At 44.0% G+C, this 20,067-nt stretch overlaps 1 protein-coding gene across 4 annotated transcripts in view; it reads right to left on the bottom strand.

The window, feature by feature from the left end:
- The window catches only part of CDK19 (cyclin dependent kinase 19), a 226,907-nt gene that overhangs the window by 200,026 nt on the left and 6,814 nt on the right, over window positions 1-20,067 (bottom strand). Inside the window, exon 2 of one of the 4 annotated variants that reach the window (XM_033234887.1) lies at window positions 9,035-9,221. In XM_033234887.1, coding sequence (XP_033090778.1) covers window positions 9,035-9,162 — 128 coding nt within the window. In that variant the 5' untranslated portion in view covers window positions 9,163-9,221. Of the gene's footprint in view, window positions 1-9,034; window positions 9,518-20,067 lie in introns of those variants that run through there. The other 3 variants (XM_033234889.1, XM_033234890.1, XM_033234893.1) reach the window with 3 other exon arrangements.

The raw sequence follows: 20,067 nt of genomic DNA on the forward strand, positions 1-20,067 counted from the left end.
ACTCTTCCTATATAAAACTCAGAGACACAGAGACTGTTTTAGGAGGCTTTCCCATGCTCCTAAAACAGTAGCCATAAGAAAGTAGCTTAAACCCAGGAGGCAGAAGTACAGTGAGCCCAGATCGCGCCACTGCCCCCTAGCCTGGATAACAAAGCAAAACTCTGTCTCAAAAAAAGAAAAAGAAAGAAAGTAACTTGCGCTTCCTTTAACAAATGATTTATAGCTCATTTTTATGTGTTAATTATCACTGTCAGCCAGGTGCAGTGGCTCTCACACTTGTAATCCCAGCACTTTGGGAGGTCGAGGTGGGCAGATCTCCTGAGGTCAAGAGTTTGAGACCAGCCTGGCCAACATGGTGAAACCCGTCTCCACTGAAAAACACAAAATTAGCCGGGCATGGTGGCACATTCCTGCAATCCCAACTACTTGGGAGGCTGAGGCAAGAGAATCGCTTGAACCCAGGAGGCAGAGGTTGCGGTGAGCCAAGATCGTGCCATTGCACTCCAGCCTGGGCAAGAAGAGCAAAACTCCATCTCAAAAAATATATATATATATATTATTATTGTCTTAACATTTCACTTCCTTATTCTTAGCCAACACCCCCATCTCCAGTCTTCAAATATTTCTATCTTATATATCACTGTATTAGTGAACCATTCCAAGCCATTACTCCAAAGGTAAACGGCTTCTAGGAATTTTTTTTTTTTTTTTTTTTTTTTTTTGAGACAGAGTCTTGCCCTGTCTCCCAGGCTGGAGTGCAGTGGCGGATCTCAGCTCACTGCAAGCTCCGCCTCCCGGGTTTACACCATTCTCCTGCCTCAGCCTCCCGAGTAGCTGGGACTACAGGCGCGGCTTCTAGGAATTTAACTTACACATTACTAGGTATAAAATGCTGTGCTTACTAGAATATTCCACTTCAGTGTTAGTACTAGCAAGACTGGAAAGAGCCAATGATGTAGGTCAATACAACAAGATACAACAAAAATATTAAGAGAAACAAGGCATCTCTGTATATAGATATGTCATAACGTTTAAGTAATGTTTAAAATTAAAAATATGGGCCAGGCACGGTGGCTCACACCTGTAATCCTAGCACTTTGGGAGGCCAATGCAGATGGATCACTTGAGGTCAGGAGTTTAGAGACCAGCCTGGCCAACATGGTGAACCCTGTCTCTACTAAAAATACAAAAAAATTAGCCAGGTATGGTGGTATGTGCCTGTAGTCCCAGCTACTCAGGAGGCTGAGGCAGGAAAATTGTTTGAACCTGGGAGGTGGAGTCTGCAGTGAGCCAAGATCTTCCCACTGCACTCCAGCCTGGGTGACAGAGCAAGACTCCATCTCAATAAATAAATTAATTAAATAAAAATAAAAATAGGGCCAGGCATGATGGCTTATGCCTGTAACCCCAGCAATTTGAGAGGTCAAGGTAGGAGGATTACTTGAGGCTATGAGTTCAAGACTAGACTGAGAGACACAGGAAGACCTCATCTCTACAAATAATTAAAAAAAAAAAAAAAAAACAGAAAACAGCTGGGCGTGGCCCATATCTGTAGTCCCAGTTACTCAGGAGGCTGAGGCGAAACAATCGCTTGAGCCCAGGCAGCCAAAGCTGCAGTGAGCCATGATCTAAAAATAGAGAAGTGTGCAGCACACTAGCATGTCATATTTAATGACATCTTTAAGTTAACACGCATGCACATACCCCAAAAGAAAATCCCTCTTAAAGGACAACCAAGAATGATTGCCTCTAAAATAGGGAAAGAATGGCTGCAAAAGGGATGACTTACGTTACACTGGTGGGTTTTTGTTGTTTTGGTTTTTTTGAGACAGAGTCTCACTCTCTCGCCCAGGCTGGAGTGCAGTGGTGCAATATTAGCAGCTTCCACATCCCAGGTTCAAGCAATTATTGTGCCTTAGCCTCCCAAGTAGCTAGGATTACAGGTGTCTACTATCACACACGGCTAATTTTTTGTATTTTTAGTAGAGACGGAGTTTTCACTGTTGGCAAGGCTGGCCTTGATCTCGTTACGTCAAGTGATCTGCCCACCTCGGCCTCCCCGAAGTGCTGGGATTACAGGCATGAGCCACCATGCCCAGCCACATTGTATATTTTTATGCATATATACTATTTACAAACTTTTATAATACCTTTTTTTTTTTAAGAGAGTCTCATTCTGTTGCCCATACTGAAGTGCAATGGCATCATCATAGCTCACTACAGCCTCAAACTCCTGGGTTCAAGCAATCCTCCCACCTCATCCGGCCATAAAATACCTTTCTGAAAAAGTAGTACAATATCCTTGATTTCATTCATAAATTGATAGTTCAAGTATTGATTTGCTTTATCAAGCTATTTCAGCCTTAATATTTCTCCTATAACTTGAAAGAAGACATAACAGTTTTCCTATTTATCCACACACTGATTTAAACATTTTTATTGAAAGGTCACTTGATGGATCAGATAATTATTTGCTGCTAAGCCACTCATCCAAAGACTCTAAACCTACACAGTTCAGTGTGATAGCTACTAATTAGTTTCTCAGTCACACTAACTACATTCCAGTAATCGATACCTATGTGTGGCTTGCGGCTAGCATACTGGACAGCACGGATGCAAAACATTTTCAGATCACTGCAGCAAGTTATATTGGACATCACTGCTCTACACCAGGAGTCAGCAAACTAGAGCCTGCAGACTAAATTCAGCCAACCACTTATTTGCGTAAATAAAGGTCTACTGGAACACAGCCATCCTTATCGATATTAGATTATGTATCATCTGTGGATGCTTTGGCACTACAATAGAGTTGAGTAATTGCAACAGAGACAGTGTAACCCAAAACGCCCAAAATATTTAGTATATGCCTCTTTACAGAAAAAGTTTGCTGACCACTACTCTGGATTATCAAATTTCATTGAAAAAGAAAACATTAATTTCCCTTAGGCCTCAAAAAGTTTTTGAAGGCTTGCACTGCAAAAATGACAAACCCGCTAAACCTAAACAGATGACCACTTCATTTACTAAGTGTTAAAGATATTTAATTTTTTACCATAAATCCATAAAACAAAAGATGTCCTAAAATGTAAATACTGATATTTTCTAAGCATCTCTATAAAATAGCTAGTAAAAGCACAGAAGACAGATTACTAGTCTAGCAATTCTAAAAGAGCCGGCCTAAGAGAAAATATTTATTTCTCAAAAATATGCCTATTTTTCTTAGCAATATCTGTTCAAAGAAATGGGCTGGGCACAGTGACTCATGTCTGTAATCCCAGCACTTTGGGAGGCTGAAGCAAAAGGATCACTGGAGCCCAGGAGTTCGAGACCAGCCTGGGTAACACAGTGAGCACAGTGAGACCTCGTCTCTACAAACCAACAACAAAAATTCACCAGCATGTGCACCTGTGGTCCTAGCTACTCAACAGGCTGAGGCAGGAGGATCACTTGAGCCCAGGAGTTCAAGGCCACAGTCAGCTAGGACTGCATGACTACACTCCAGCCTTGGTGACAGAGTGAGACACTCTCAAGGGAAAAAAATGAAAAAAGAAATTTATCAACTGTTTGGAAAAGCAGTATATTTCTAAGGAAAAAATATACTAGAAATATTTACATCTAACCACCTATTTCATGTAACATTACTGTATTTCAGGCTTTCAAAACAATTACTGAAAACACTGTTTTTTAAGAAAAGTAAATAAACTTGTGTTTTTAAAGGAATTTGGTCTGCTTTTAAGATCAGTGAAGCATCTTTACCAATTAAAGGCATTTTTAATTGAATTTTGCATATTATATGCCCAACTCTACAAGGCACTGGACAGAGAATGATGATCCTTTTGCAGCTAGTAATTTATGAGGCATATTAGTATCACTTACAGTGACTTTACATACGTAAGAACAAATGGGTAGAAACACAGCTGAGGAGTACACCCAGTGATTAAGAGAAGGCTTCAAGGAGGAAAACAATTTGAGTTGGGTATTGAAGTATGAGCAGACAGGTTTGTAAAGGTAAGGCAAAAGGGGGAGGGAAGAATGGCACACCACCACAATTCTAGAGTGAATGTAGAGCAAAGAAAATGAGACATGAAAGGCCTTAAGTACCAAAAGTATGAGTTCAGTGCTTCAGAAGTATATAGCTTGAATGCAACTGGAAAAAGAAATGGTGGCAGGAATAAAGACTACAGACTTCAGGGTCTGAATGCAAATGTCTTTACATGTCAAACTAAGGAATTAAGATTGGATCTGATTTAAGTCTCAAGCATGATTCATGCAAGGAGAGGAGAGAAAGAGATGAGATCAGATCTGATAGTATAAGCCATAGTAAACGTTTAGTTTTCCAAAAAGAGATATGACATGATTGATTTTATAGGAAAATGACACTAACAGCAATCTGGATCTTGGACTATAGTGAGAGACCAATCAGCTACTATCCAAATCAGAAATAATGGCCAAAAGTGTTGAGAGTGAGGATGAAGAAAAAAATAGATGAAAAGCAGCAGCATGGCCGGGTGTAATCCCAGCACTTTGGGAGGCTGGGATTACACCCGTAATCACACCTGTAATCCCAGCACTTTGGTAGGCTGAAGCAGGTGGATCACCTGAGGTCGGGAGTTCGAGACCAGCCTAACCAACATGTCTCTACTAAAAATACAAAATTAGCCAGGCGTGGTGGCATATGCCTGTAATCCCAGCTGCTCGGGAGGCTGAGGCAGGAGAATCGCTGGAACCCAAGAGGCAGAGGTTGCGGTGAGCTGAGATCGCGCCATTGCACTCCAGCCTGTGCAACAAGAGCAAACTCCATCTCAAAAAGAAAGAAAAGCGGCAGCTACATGTAGTAGAATCTACAGTCCTGGACTCCTACTTTGTAAATGTCCTTCATATATGATAATTTCCCTTTTCCCTTTTTTGTGTATAAATGCACTTTTGGCATGGAAAAAAGTTTATACGGTAAGTTATCAAGACCGGAGGTAAGATGGCCTTTTGTTGTTTTTCCACCCATGGTATTTGGAAGGAAAATGCAAGAACTCTAAGTTAGATGTGGATTACAACAGGCTATCTCTGCTGTGACACTATGAGCATGACAGTTAACCTCTCAAAGCTCTACATTTCTCCTTTGGAAAAAGATGAAATTGAACTAGATGATCTAAAACTTTGGAAAGTTCTAATCATCTGATGATACTGACAAATCTTTAATCTTCTGTAAGTATCCAATAAAAATGCAAATACAATAATTTAACTACAAACCAATTGTGAAAAACCCATCAAACACAGGCAAATACTATTGTACCTATTAGCTATATGCATCTACATGTACTTATTGTGAAGAATTTCATGACATACATTATGTAGTCATCAACCTCTCATTTGAAACCCTGACAAAAGAAACTCTGTAAGCTGTGTCAGCCATGCACACCACCACGCCTGGCTAATTTTCGTATTTTTAGAAGAGACAGGGTTTCGTCTTGTTGGCCAGGCTGGTCTCCTGGTCTCAGGTGATCCACCTGCCTCGGCTTCCCAAAATACTGGGACTAAAGGCGTCAGCCACGGCGCCCAGCCAACAAAAGAAGTTTTTAACAATATTCCTTTATCGATCAACTTTTTAAATGTTTCTAACTGGAGAAATGCAGTCTTGAAATCTGTAACCATAAATTGTCATGTGTGACTTCTTAATAATGAAGAAAATTTATTTTGTGAATTCTTGCTTGTATTAAAAAGTTCAAAAATATTCTGAACTTGTTTCTCTTCAAGAATAACATTTGGCTGGGTGTGGTGGCATGAACCTGTAATGCCAGCACTTTGGGAAGCCAGGAGTTCAAGACCAACCTGAACAACACAGCAAGACCCTGTCTCTATAAAACGAAAAAAAACAAAAAAAGAACGGCTTTTAAGACAGATTTTTTTTTTTTTTTTTTAAGAAAAAGATAGTTGGAGGTCCAGCATGGTGGCTCACGCTTGTAATCCAGCATTTTGGGAGGGTGAGGCAGGAGGATCACTTGAGCCCAGGAGTTCAAGACTAGCCCTGCCAACACAGCAAGACCCTGTCTCTACAAAAAATACTCAAAAATATTACATAAAAAGGAGAGTTGGGTCAAAAGCCAATCTTCTTGCAAAAAGGTGAACAAATAACATTTTTAATTAAAGGTGAAAAACTCAGATGTAAATCTTGCATTTCCAGCTTGTTATAAATGTATGTGATATATATTGCCTAAAGTCATACTTCAAGGGAAATAACTTAAGATTTTGCAAACTGTAGTATTAAACTTTTCTTTTTTTTTTTTTTTTTTTTTTTGAGACGGAGTCTCGCTCTACCGCCCAGGCTGGAGTGCAGTGGCCGGATCTCAGCTCACTGCAAGCTCCGCCTCCCAGGTTTACGCCATTCTCCTGCCTCAGCCTCCCAAGTAGCTGGGACTACAGGCGCCCGCCACTTCGCCCGGCTAGTTTTTTGTATTTTTTAGTAGAGACGGGGTTTCACGGTGTTAGCCAGGATGGTCTCGATCTCCTGACCTCGTGATCCGCCCGTCTCGGCCTCCCAAAGTGCTGGGATTACAGGCTTGAGCCACCGCACCCGGCCGTATTAAACTTTTCTAATGATATTTTAAGTTACTTCTTTCAATGTTTCTTTTAAAGACCTGAACAATGTTTTGGTTATATACTACATTATATATACCAGAATCATTCTCTTTAATGTAACCTATGTGATTTCTGGCTCCCTAAAACAGCATTATGCATTTTCTGAGTTAACCAAAATAAAATCTGGAAAGAGCTAAACTGTAATCTACCATGATCAGAGTGTAAAATCCTTTACTATGCAAATCTGCCTCACAGTTTAAAAGTTAAAAAAAAAAAAATTAACATGAACCCAAAGGACACAGATGTTCTTTCAAATTGCTGGTTATCAATGAACATAAAACTAATCCCACTACCAACCCACAAGAGATGTGGGTGTTTACTGTCAAGTTGCAAATCTCAACCAGATCTTTCATCCAGGAAAAAAGCCTTTATTATGGTTTTTCTTATACATAACATAGTGATTTAAACTAACGCTTTCAGACCCTAAGAGACTTTTTTTTTTTTTTTTAGAAAAAAAGAGCATTATATTTTGAAGACAACCAAACTAATCTTACTCTAGTAAAGAAGCTTTATTAATTCTAATTAACAAATTTCACTCAAAAAGGAAGTGTATTCGAATCAAGCACTTTATTAGAGGGGAAAAATATTCAAAAACTATAGAAGCAGGAATTATCTGGTTTTTGTTATAAGCCCATACTATTCAAATACAATTCAGAAGCAGAATTTTTAACTTCTCAAAAGTTCCCTAATAAGAGAAAGCTATTTTAACAACAACAACAAAAAATACATTTTTTAAAACCTAAAGTATATTACAAAGTTAGCATGAGGAGTATGGGAAAAACCCACCTCAGATTTATTAACAGTGTCCAAACAGGAAAACTGGATGTGCTTTCCCCAAATATATCTGATAAAATTCCCACAAGAACACTAGTATAACAGGTAGAGTGCATATTCCAAAACCAAAATATGTTAATTATAGTAACACATTCTATGATAAGCATTCAAGGACACCTGGTAATTAAAGGAATTATGAGAAACAACTGAGTACCTTAAGGCCTGTTCAAGTTATTACAAGAGGAAAAAAACTGCAGTAATAATAATAATCCTTTACACTTGGATACTACTTTGTAATTTTCACGATACCTTATGACAAAACACTATAGAGTTGTTTGTTTTATGAAATTAGTGCATACGCACACAACCTACTTTGGTCCTAGACTTCATATACCAACCACATCAAATTATAACAGCCCGCACAAAGATAAGCGGCACTTCAAATTTTACTAATGTCATTGTGGCTGATCATCAGTGTATTCAGAAATATTCCGTTACAATCCTCTTCCGTAGAGTTTGACTCTCTTTAAAGTCTATGCTGGACAGGGTATCTTCCTGGGTCCCTAACCTTGGGGGAGGGTAATTCCTGCCAGGAAGCTGGTTCCACCAGTCCTGCTGTAGCTGCTGTCTGACCTCCAGGACCAAGTAAGCATAGGCATTCTCAGTACTTTATCCAGCTCTTCTTATCTTAAGAGGACAATCAGTAAAGGCTTCCCAAGGTGTCCCTACAGTTCTCCCCCAACTCCTAGGAAAACAAAGGTTCAGGCCCAGCTTTGTCACTCTGTATTCCCTTCTTGATAATCTAGGTACTCGATAAGCCCCAGCCCACAGTCATCGAGCAGAGGATGGAGGGGAGGACATAATACCCAAGATAGCCAAGGGGCTGCGAGGTAAAGGGTGGTTGGCAGAGAACTGAGCCAACTCTTAAGCTACCGCTTGCGAAACGCAGCTGGCCCATCAGGTCTCCTTCGAAGGGGGAAGGTACGCAATTCAGAATGTGAGAATGAGAAATCCGGGACGCCGGGCGTACGACAGGGATGGGAGTACTGCATAGAGGGGCCAACTGGCCGGCCAGCCCCAGGGGGCGGAGATCGCGGCCGGAGGCGGCGGTGCCCAGCGGGTCAGAGCCGCGGGGCTGGCGAGGACCCCAGGCCGTGTTCGCCCGACGGGCTCCCCGGCGAGGTTTCAAACCGCCGCCCCCGCGAGGCGCTCAGCCGATTGGAAGTTCCACAACGACCGTCACTACACAGGGCCGGAGCGGCAATTCCGCGGCGGAGCTCTGCCTGCCCGCTGCGTTCCCCCAAGAGACCAGACCCCAAAACTCCTCCTCCACCGAGGTCCCAACTCGAGTCCCGCCGCCGTCTGCGAGCACTCGGAGGGCGCCCCTCTGGGACGGGACCGACGCCTCGGACCGGGGTGCGCCGCGGGAGTTCGAGGGGCGCGACGGCGACCGCGCAGGGGAGGCGGGTGGAATGGGCGCCCCTCGGAGTCGGTGTCGGGACGCGACCCCGCGACCCCCTCCGCATCGCCCCTCGGGCACGGCCCGACTGGGATCCGACCCACCCATCCCGCCAGGTCGCGGGCAGGGCGAGGACCCGAGAGAGCCTACTCCTCCCGCCCCTGCTCTTACCCATCTTTCCGCCTCGCCTTGTAGACGTGCCCGTAGGTGCCGCGTCCCACTTTGCACCCTTCGTACTCAAACAAATCCTCCACCCGCTCCCGCTCCGCCGCCAGCTTCGCCTTGAAATCATAATCCATTGTCTGCTTCCCCCATAGAGGCACGGGACGCGGGGGCCGCCGCCGCTCAGTCCCTCCTCCTCCTCCCCCCGCGACCGCCGCTCCACTTCTCCAACAGACGCCTCTCGGGCGCGCGCGCGCGCGCCGCCCGCCGCTCCGCGGTCCGCCTTCAGCAAGGGACTCCTCGGCGGCCGCAGCAGCCACCTCCTCCACCTCTTCCTCCTCCTCCGCGACGGCGGCGGCGGCTCCCACAGGCACCCCCAGTCCCGCCTCCCCTCTTCATTTCCTTGTTTTGGAACCTGGTGGGCCGCGCCGTGGCTCCCTCGAGCTCATTAACGAACTCACCGGCCCGCCCCATGGTCGCGGAGGCTCCTGGGAAATGTAGTCCCGAAGGCCTCAGCGGCCAGGGCGGTTTCGCCGGCCTAAGAAATACAGCTCCCAGGTTACCTCGGGCCGCCACAGCCTCGCCCCCGACAAAGCATGCGCGCCTGCGTACCAGGGCCGCCCCTCCCCCTCAGGTAGCGCGGGGCTCCCGGCTCCTGTGAAGGTGGAAAGCTGGAAGTTCCAGTGTGCTTTCTGCAGTTCTCGGGGAGGCACTGGAAAGAAGTGCCTTACTTTAGTGGGAAGGGGATACTCCACTGTCACTTGCCCCACGCAGAGAGCATGGAAAGCATTAAATCAGCACCTTGCTGAGGGGTTGGCTGCAGTAGCTTGGGAGGCGAGGGCTGGTGAGGACAGTTGTACCGCAGCTTGTTTGTTTTCTAGGGCAACGGGTCCGCCTATTGCCCCGCCCCCCGTTCCGCTGTTCATTGGCGGGGGCTGGAGAATGACGTCCTAGTTGGTGCGTGGGTATCCCCAGGCTTTGGCTTCTTTCCCGCTCTTGATTGGCGATTGGATGTGCTCGGTTCTTCCTGATAGGTTAATCTTTTTTCTTTACGATGCAAAAACCGTAATTCAAAAACTGAACCTTCAGCAGTTTCTTAGTGCCTGCCTTGGCCAGAGAACATGCAACTTCTGGGCTCCGGCAGCCAATCATCATTTTCTTGGCGCTCTAGTCAGTTTTCTCTTAGCATATGCGGTTCGCATAACCAGGCTTTGGCCATCTGTTAAGGACAATTAAAAGTGCCTGGAGGAAGCCGCGTTTTAAAACTATCCTTTGGGTTGAATTTTAAAGGATTTTTTACGGTCTATGCATGATGGTGAGGTTCTCCTAGAATATTTAAGAAAGCCCCTTTAGTTAGGGTGGACGTTGATTGATTTCATTGTGTTGGGGCTCAGGACACACTACCCCAAATTATAACTGAAGGAGTCCAGAATATGCCACCCCAAAATATGCCACTCTGGCATATTGATGTCTTTCAGCAAAAATAAATTAAGATCCAGCCAACACAGGAAAATGCTTCACTTATCCCACTATTGCCTAAAATAAAGGTTAAAACTCTCCCTTTGTAAAGAGAAATGTACATTTCTAAAGGAAATTTTCATAATTAAAGGAATCTGTACCAGAAAGAGAGCTGCTCCTAGTCAACTAGTATGATGAGATACTTTTATCTGCATAAACGTCAACCTTTATTCATCTTACGTTTTCTCCTCTTATCCTCCCTTAACTTGTCTCCACCACCCCTGGAAGCCCCAAGCCCCACTTTTATTTTGAAGAGACTAGCCTTGCTATGTTGCCCAGGTTGGCGTCCAACTCCTGGGCTCAAGGATCCTCCTGCCGCAGACTCTTGAGTAGCTGGTATTACAGGTTCGTGCCACCATGCCGGGCCCCACTTCCTTTCTGAGGCCAGGATGTAATGTCAGTGTCAAATTTCTGGCCCTTCTTTGAGTCTCATATTTTGTGGGACTCTTGTGCATACATACGTAATTAAAACTGTTTTTCTCGTGTTAACCTGACTGGTATCAATTTAGTTTATAGACCAGCTGAAGAACCTAGAAAGGTTTCCTCCCCTGTAATGGTGAGCCTAATGTCTCAAATGCTTGGGAATACACACTTAAACGTGATTGGTGGTAGGATAGGACATAACACATTCATTAGGAGGACAAAGAAGAGAAATGTCAGTTCTACCCAAAGTGGTAGATAAGGAAAGTTAATAGTGAACTGCCTGCTAGGTTTTGAAAGAAGCTTCGAAAACTAGAGGGCGGCGGAATTATTTACCTCATTTACTACATTACTCACTCCTGGAAAGCTTCCTCAGCCCTTAAGGGTATCTTCAGGCCAGGTGCAGTGGCTCACGCCTGTAATCCCAGCACTTTAGGAGGCCAAGGCAGGTGGATCAGGAGTTTGAGACCAGCCTAGCCAAGATAGTGAAACCCTGTCTCTATTAAAAATGCAAAAATTAGCCAGGTGTGGTGGCATGCGCCTGTAGTCCTGGTTACTCAGGAGGCTGAGGCAGGAGAATCGCTTGAACCCAGGAGGCGAAAGTTGCAGTGAGCTGAGACCACGCCACTGCACTCCAGCCTGGGTGACAGAGCAAGACCCTGTCTCAAAAAAAAAAAAAGAATGGTATCTTTAATCAAGAAAAATATCAGTTACTCTTGTTGCCATGCACTGTAATAACTGCTGGAGATAACAGGAAAAAAAGATTGGTCTTTTTCCGTTGGGAAATTAAACCTACTGAAGAAACAAATATGCAAGCAAATTAAAAATAAACTGTGGTTTAAAAGAGCACTGGTAGAATAGGCGGGGTTCTAAGTGAGTCAGGGTAGACTTCATGAAATAGGTAGGTTTGAGGCAAATTTTTTTTCACTCCAGCCCCGTCTGCTGAGTGAGAGCCAAAATTTAAAGCATGAGTAGGACTTTACATGAAGGACAAGTCGAAGAGCAAGAAACGAGGAATTATTTCAGGTAGAACAGCATGTACATAAATCATGAGAGAACATCATATATTCTGAGAAATGCAACTAGTTTGAATATTACAGATTAAGACAGGAAAAAGCAATGGATAAGAAAATAGTGGACAGATAAGCAGAGGTCAAATTATGGAAAGCTATGTTTCATTATTCTGTTGACCTAAAAGGAAAAAGCTGGGGCAAAATTAATATAAGTAGAGAGTTTATTTGAGCCAAACTTTAGAATTGCAACCCAGGAGTACACATACAAGTTGCCTTGAATGTACACTCCAATCAGGAGCAATTGCAAATAGATTTTTAAAGGCAAAAAAAGGGGGATAGGAAGTGGGCTCAAAGTTGTTTGTGAGGGATTCTCATTGGTTTACAGGAATAACATTGATTAATGATTGGCTATACATTGTTAAGATATAGGGTGTGGGTTATAGCATCTGGTGCAGCATTATTGGATTAATTTGTAGCTACTTGGGGCAATAGCAAGCAGTTTCAGGAGATGCATATGTAGCTCAAAGGGAAAGTACCACCTGATTCCAGTATCTTTTTTATTTATTTATTTATTTATTTAGAGACAGAGTCTTGCTCTGTCACCCAGACTGGAATGCTGTGGCACGATCTTGCCTCACTGCAGCCTGTGCCTCCTGGGTTCTAGTGACTCTCCTCCCTCAGCCTCCTGAGTAGCTGGGATTACAGGCATGCGCCACCAAGCCCAACTAATTGTATTTTTAGTAGAGACGGGGTTTTGCAACGTTGGCTAGGCTGGTCTTGAACTCCTGGCATCAAGTGATCCACCCACCTCGGCCTCCCAAAGTGCTGGGATTATAGGCGTGAGCCACCACACCAAGCCTAATTCCTGTATTATTTTAATGTCTCTCTGTGCCTTATAATTTAAAAGGCCTCACATTTCTCAAATGAAAGTTTTTTTCTTTTCTCGATTCTGTAGGCAATAGGAAGCTATTACAGACTTTTGAGCTAAGGAGAACTATAATCAGCCTTGTGTATTAAACAAATTCTCTGACAAAAGTGTTCAGGTTCTGTTGGAGGAAGGTGAGACTAGCAAAGAAGCTATTGCAATAGTACAGTAAAAACAAAGATCTGGGCCGGGTGCAGTCGCTCACAGCTATAATCCCACCACTTTGGGAGGCCAAGGTGGGCGGATCACTTGAGTTCGGGAGTTTGAGACCAGCCTAACCAACATGGAGAAACTCTGTCTCTACTAAAAATACAAAGTGAGCCGGGCATGGTGTTGCATGCCTGTAATCCCAGCTACTCGGGAGGCTGAGGCAGGAGAATCACTTGAACCCAGGAGGCGGAGGTTGCAGTGAGCCAAGACTGCACCATTGCACTCCAGCCTGGGCAACAATATTGAAACTCCGTCTCAAAACAAACAAACAAAAGACAAGGATCTGAACCACGGAAGAGCAGCACTATGAGAAAAAAAGCACATACTAGAATTATTTAGGAGTAAAATTTAACAAGACTTAGTAATTAATTAAATGTGGGATTAAAGGAGAGGGAAGAATCCAAGATAACTTTGAGAATTTTGACTTCAGCAATATGGTAGAAATTTCAGAAAGTTAGGAAACACAGGAATGGGAGCAATTTTTGAGAAAAAGATAGGCTTGGTTGGGGCATGTCGAATTGGAAGTGCCTATGGGGGCATCAAGATAGAAATAACTGTCAGGCATTTGAACCCCAGTGACTCCACCTTGAATAGGGTAGAATAAGGCTGAGACCTGCTGGGCTGCATTCCCAGGAAGTTAGGCGTTTTTAGTCACATGATGAAATAGGAAGCCTGCACAAGATACAGATCATAAAGACTCCGCTGATAAGATGCAGTGAAGAAGCTAGACAAAACCCACCAAAACCAGGATGGCGACCTCTGGTCTACTCACTGATCTCTGGTCTCCTCGCTGCCCATTATATGCTGGTTATAATGCATTAGCATGCTAAAAGACATCCTACCAGTGCCATGACAGTTTACAAGTGCCATGGCAACTTGAGAAGTTACCCTATAGAGTCTAAAAAGGGGAGAAGCCCTTACTTCTGGGAAATCCCCACGTCCTTCCCAGAACACTTGTGAATAATCCACCCTTTGTTTATCATGTAATCAAGAAATAACTATAAGTATACTCAGTGGAGCAGCCCATACCTCTGCTCTGCCTATCCAGTAGCCATTCTTTTGTTTACTTCTCCAACAAACTTGCTTTCACTTTACTCTGTGGACTCACCCCAAATTCTTTCTGCTTTTTCTTTTTTTGAGATGGAGTTTTGCTTTTGTTGCCCAGGCTAGAGTGCAATGGTGCGATCTCAGCTTACCCCAACCTCCTCTTCCCAGGTGCAAGCAATTCTCCTGCCTCAGCCTCCCGAGTAGCTGGGATTATAGGCATGCGCCAGCACACCCGCCTAATTTTGTATTTTTAGTAGAGATGGGGCTTCTCCATGTTCATCAGGCTGGTCTCCAACTCCCGACCTCAGGTGATTCGCCCGCCTCGGCCTCCCAAAGTGCTGGGATTACAGGCATGAGCTACCTCACCTGACTGGTAGTAAATCGTTTTTAGGGGAAATAAGTGAGCCCAATGCTCACAAAATGATTAGTAAATGATTCTCATTAGAAACTAAATGGGCCAAGCGTAGTGGCTCATGCCTGTAATCCCAGCACTTTGGGAGGCCAAGGTGGGCAGATCACTTGAGGTGGAGTGTTGGAGACCAGCCTGGCCAACACGGTGAAATGCCCATCTTTACTAAAAATACAAAAATTAGCAGGGCATGTTGGTGCGTGCCCATAATCCCAGCTACTTCGGAGGCTGGGGCAGGAAAATCACTTGAACCTGGGAGGCATAGGTTGCAGTTAGCTGAGATCGTGCCACAGCCCTCCAGCCTGGGCAACAGAGCAAGACTCCATCTTGAAAATAAATAAATAAAATAAGAAACTAAATGAGACCAGACAACAGACCATAGTGTGGGACACAGTTCATCTGGTCTCTACTGTGGCGTTTAATTTTCAGTGTCTTCCTTTGTGCTATGAGTTTTAATATTTTCTGGTTAATGAAATTCCAGAGAGAGAATTAAAGGTTATTGTGTTCTTCTACAGCAGTTTCAGTTTCTCGGTAGATAAGAGAACTTCAGAGAACAGCCTCATCCTGTGCTTTGGGAGGAACAGAGGTTTGAGAAATGGTGGCGGTGTGGAGGCAGCGGCTGGAGGCTGCTTTTTTAGTTCAACATGCCTAAGTGCCATATTTTGGAGTTCTGTTTTCTGAGACTCAACATGTTGTATTTTTCCCATTTTACATATAAACACACTGAGACAAGCCAGGCACGGTGGCTCACACCTGTAATCCCAGCACTTTGGGAGGCCAAGGCAAATAGATCACTAGGCCAGGAGTTCAAGACCAGCCTGGCCAAGAGACCAGCCTAGCCAACATAGTGAAACCCCATCTCTACTAAAACACAAAAATTAGCCGAGTGTGGTGGCGGGTGCCTATAATCCCAGCTACTTGGGAGGCTGAGGCAGGAGAATCACTTGAACCTAAGAGGTGGAGATTGCAGTGAGCCGAGATCGCACCACTGCACTCCAGCCTGGGTGACAGGGCAAGACTCCATCTCAAAAAAAAAATAATATTTATGGTGGGTCTGGCTGAAGCTTTTTTCTTTTCTTCTTCTCCTCCTCCTCCTCCTCCTCCTTCTTCTTCTCCTTCTCCTTCTCCTTCTTCTTTTTTTCTTTTTCTTTTTGTAGAGACAGGGTCTTGCCAAGACTGGTCTCAAACTCTGGGGATCAAGTGATCTGCCCACCTCAGCCTCCCAAAGTGTGGGGATTATAGGTGTGAGCCACCACATCTGGCTCTGAAACTTTCTTAGAACTGTATTACAGTCTGAGTCACTGCCTACTCAACCCTACCTTCCCTCTCTCCTTCACAAGGGTCAAGGCTGCATTACAATCTGATAGTTCCTCCAGCTCCCTCCCCATTATTTCCTCCAATAAATCTCTTTCATGTCTTATCCCATCTTGGCATCTGTTTTTCAGAAGACATGAACAGTGCAGAAATTATTTATTGATTGATATGAGAAGACCTCCAAGATATATTTTTATATGAAAAAAGCAAGAATATGTAGAGTGTCTATGATATGCTAACTTTTTGTTGTTGTTGAGACATAGTCTCGCACTGTTGCCCAGGCTGGAGTGCAATGGCGCAATCTCGGCTCACTACAACCTTTGTCTCCTGGGTTCAAACGATTCTCCTGCCTCAGCCTCCCAAGTAGCTGGGATTACAAACACCCGCCACCACACCCAGCTAATTTTTGTATTTTTAGTAGAGACGGTGTTTCACCATTTTGGCCAGGCTGATCTCGAACTCCTGACCTCGTGATCTGCCCACCTCAGCCTCCCAAAGTGCTGGGATTACAGGCATGAGCCACCATGCGCAGTGCTAACTTTTTAAAAAAAGAAAACGTACACATTTGTTTGTATGCACATATACTTAGCTATTGCAGGACATCAGGGACCCTGAATGGAGGGACCGGCTGGAACCGCAGCAGAGGAACATAAATTGTGGAGATTTCATTTTAATATGGACATTTATCAGTTCCTAAAATTAATACTTTAATAATTTCTTATGCCTGTCTTTAATCTCTTAATCTTGTTATCTTCATAAGTTGAGAATGTACGTCACTTCAGGACCACTGTGATAATTGTAGCTAAGTGTACAAATTGATTGTAAAACATGTGTGTTTGAACAATATGAAATCAGTGCACCTTGAAAAAGAACAGAATAACAGCAATTTTAGGGAAAAAGGGAAGACAAGGTCTGACTGCCTGTGGGGTCAGGTAGAATAGAGGCATATTTTTCTTCTTGCAGACAGCCTAGAAATGGATGTGCAAGTAGGGAAGATATCACTGAATTCTTTTCCCAGCAAGGAAATAATACCCTGGGGAAGGAAATCATGCCTGGGGGGAGGTCTATAAACAGCCGCTCTGGGAGTGTCTATCTTATGCGGTTGAGATAAGGACTGAAATATGCCCTGATCTCCTGCAGTACCCTCAGGCTGATTAGGGTGGGGAAGAAACCCCACCCTGGTAAATTTGAGATCAGACCGATTCTCTGCTCTTGAACCATTTTCTGTTGTTTAAGATGTTTATCAAGACAGTATGTGCACAGCTGAACACAGACCCTTATCAAGAGTTTTTGACTTTGCCCTTTGCCTTGTGATCTTTGCTTTGCCCTTTGCCTTGTGATCTTTATTGGCCTCAGAAGCATGTGATCTTTGTTTTCCTTTTTGCCCTCTGAAGCATGTGATCTTTGTGACCTACTCCCTGTTCGTACATCCCCTACCCTTTTGAAGTCCTTAATAAAAACCTGCTGGTTTTGCAGCTCAGGTGGGCATCACGGACCTACCAATATGTGCTGTCACCCCCGGCAGCCCAGCTATAAAATTCCTCTCTTTGTACCCTTTCTCTTTATTTCTCAGACCAGACGACACTTCTGGAAAATAGAAAAAACCTATGTTGAAATATTGGGGTCGGTTTCCCCCGACACTTAGCCTGAAAGGACCACAAGAAACTGGTTACTTGGGAAAGGTTAACTGTGTACTTGAGAATCAGGAGTAGGCAGTAGAATTTTTACTGTATGTATGACTTTTTGAATTTTGTTCCATGAAATGTTTCTTTTTCAAAAAAATAACACTTACATGAAAAAAATGTAGGGCTGGGTGTGATGTCTCATGCCTGTAATCCCAACACTTTTGGAGGCTGAGGTGGGAGGATTGCTTGAGCCCAGGAGTTGAGACCAGCCAGGGCAATATATGGATATCCCATCTCTACAAAAATAGCCAGGCATGATGGTGTGCACAAGTGGTCCCAGCTACTCAGGAGACTGAGGTGGGAGGAGTGCATGGGACCAGAAAGTCAAGGCTGCAGTGAGCTGTGATTGCACTACTGCATTTCAACCTGGGTGACACAATGAGACCCTGTCTCACAAAAAAAAGAAAAAAAAGAAAAAGAAAGAAAGAAAGAAAAAAAAAGAAAAAGAAAGAAAGAAGGAAAGAAAGAAAGAAAAGAAATATAAGAGGTTGGCTAAGAAAAGAAAGAGAAAGCTACCACAGTTAAGAGAGGTTAGGAGTTTTGTTTTTTGTTTATCTTTAATAGGAAAAAGAAACTCTTCACAAATTGAAAGAAAAGGACATCACCAAGGCATACTGTCATCAAGCTATCTAAAGCCAGTATGAAGGAGAGATTTCTAAGAGCAGTGAGACAAAAGCATCCGGTAACCTATAAAGGAAAACCTTTCAGACTAATAGCAGACTTCTCAGCAGAAACCTTACATGCCAGAAGAGATTGGGGTCCTGTCTTTAGCCTACTTAAACATAATAACTCTCAGTCGAGAATTTTGTATCCAGCAGAACTATGTTTCATAAATGAAGGAGAAATAGTCTTTTTCATACTAGCAAATCATAAGAGAATTTGTCACTGCCAGGCCAGCCCTACAAGAAATGCTAAAAGGAGTTCTAAATCTTGAAACAAAAGATTGATATGCACCAGAATAGAACCTTACAAGGTACAGATTGGCAGAGTGGATAAAAAGTCACAGACCAAGCATCTGCTGTCTTCAAGTCACCAAGTATATAAAGATTCTTGGCCGGGCGTGGTGGCTCAAGCCTGTAATCCCAGCACTTTGGGAGGCCGAGACGGGCGGATCACGAGGTCAGGAGATCGAGACCATCCTGACTAACACGGTGAAACCCCGTCTCTACTAAAAAATACAAAAAAACTAGCCGGGCGAGGTGGTGGGCGCCTGTAGTCCCAGCTACTCGGGAGGCTGAGGCAGGAGAATGGCGTGAACCCGGGAGGCGGAGCTTGCAGTGAGCTGAGATCCGGCCACTGCACTCCAGCCTGGGCGACAGAGCGAGACTCCGTCTCAAAAAAAAAAAAAAAAAAAAAGATTCTTACAGACTCAAGGTAAAAGGATGGAAAAAGTTATTCCACACAAATGGAAACCAAAAGCAAGCAAGAATAACTGTTCTTATATCAGATAAAACAGACTGTAAAGCAATAACAGTAAGAAAAAGACAGGCCGAGTGCGGTGGCTCACGCCTGTAATCCCAGCACTTTGGGAGGCCGAGGCAGGTGGATCATGAGGTCAGGAGATCGAGACCATCCTGGCGAATATGGTGAAACCCCGTCTCTACCAAAAATACAAAAAAATTAGCCAGGCGCAGTGGCGGGCGCCTATAGTCCCAGCTGCTCAGGAGGCTGAGGCAGGAGAATGGCATGAACCCGGGAGGTGGAGCTTGCGGTGAGCCGAGATCACGCCACTGCACTCCAATCTGAGCGACAGAGCGAGACTTTGTCTCAAAAAACAAAAAAAAAGACAAAGACAAAGAAAGTCATTATATAATGATAAAAGGATCAATCCAACAAGATGATATTGCAGTCCTAAATATATGTGCACTTAACTCTGGAGCTCCCAGCTGTATAGAACAATTACTACCACACTTAAGAAAAGAGACAGAGGCCAGCATGGTGTAATCCCTTCATATTGGGAGGCCAAGGTGAGGAGATCACTTGAAGCCAGGGGTTCATGTCTAGCTTGGGTCAGGTACAGTGGCTCACACCTGTAATCCCAACACTTTGGGAGGCCCAGGCAGGCAGATTACTTGAGGTTAGGAGTTCCAGACCAGCCTAGCCAACATGGTAAAACCCTGTCTCTACTAAAAATACAAAAATTACCCAGGCATGGTGGTGTGTGCCTGTAATCCCAGCTACTCAAGAGGCTAAGGCAGTAGAATTACTTGAACCTGGGAGGCGGAGGATGAAGTGAGCCAAGATCGCACCACTGCACTCCAGCCTGGGTAGCAGAGCAAAACTCCTTCTCAAAACATAAAAATAAAATAAAAAATTAGCTGGGCATTGTGTCATGTGCCTGTATTCCCAGGTACTCAGGAGAATGAGGCAGGAAAATCACTTGAACCCATGAGGCAGAGGTTGTTGTGAGCCAAGATCATGCCATTGCACTTCAGGCTAGGAGACAAGAACAAAACTCCATCTAAAAAAAAAAAACAAACATGAAGAAGAAGAAGAAGAAG

Source organism: Trachypithecus francoisi, unplaced genomic scaffold (assembly GCF_009764315.1).
Source record: "Trachypithecus francoisi isolate TF-2019V2 unplaced genomic scaffold, Tfra_2.0 Lachesis_group15, whole genome shotgun sequence".
NCBI classification, from domain to species: domain Eukaryota; kingdom Metazoa; phylum Chordata; class Mammalia; order Primates; family Cercopithecidae; genus Trachypithecus; species Trachypithecus francoisi.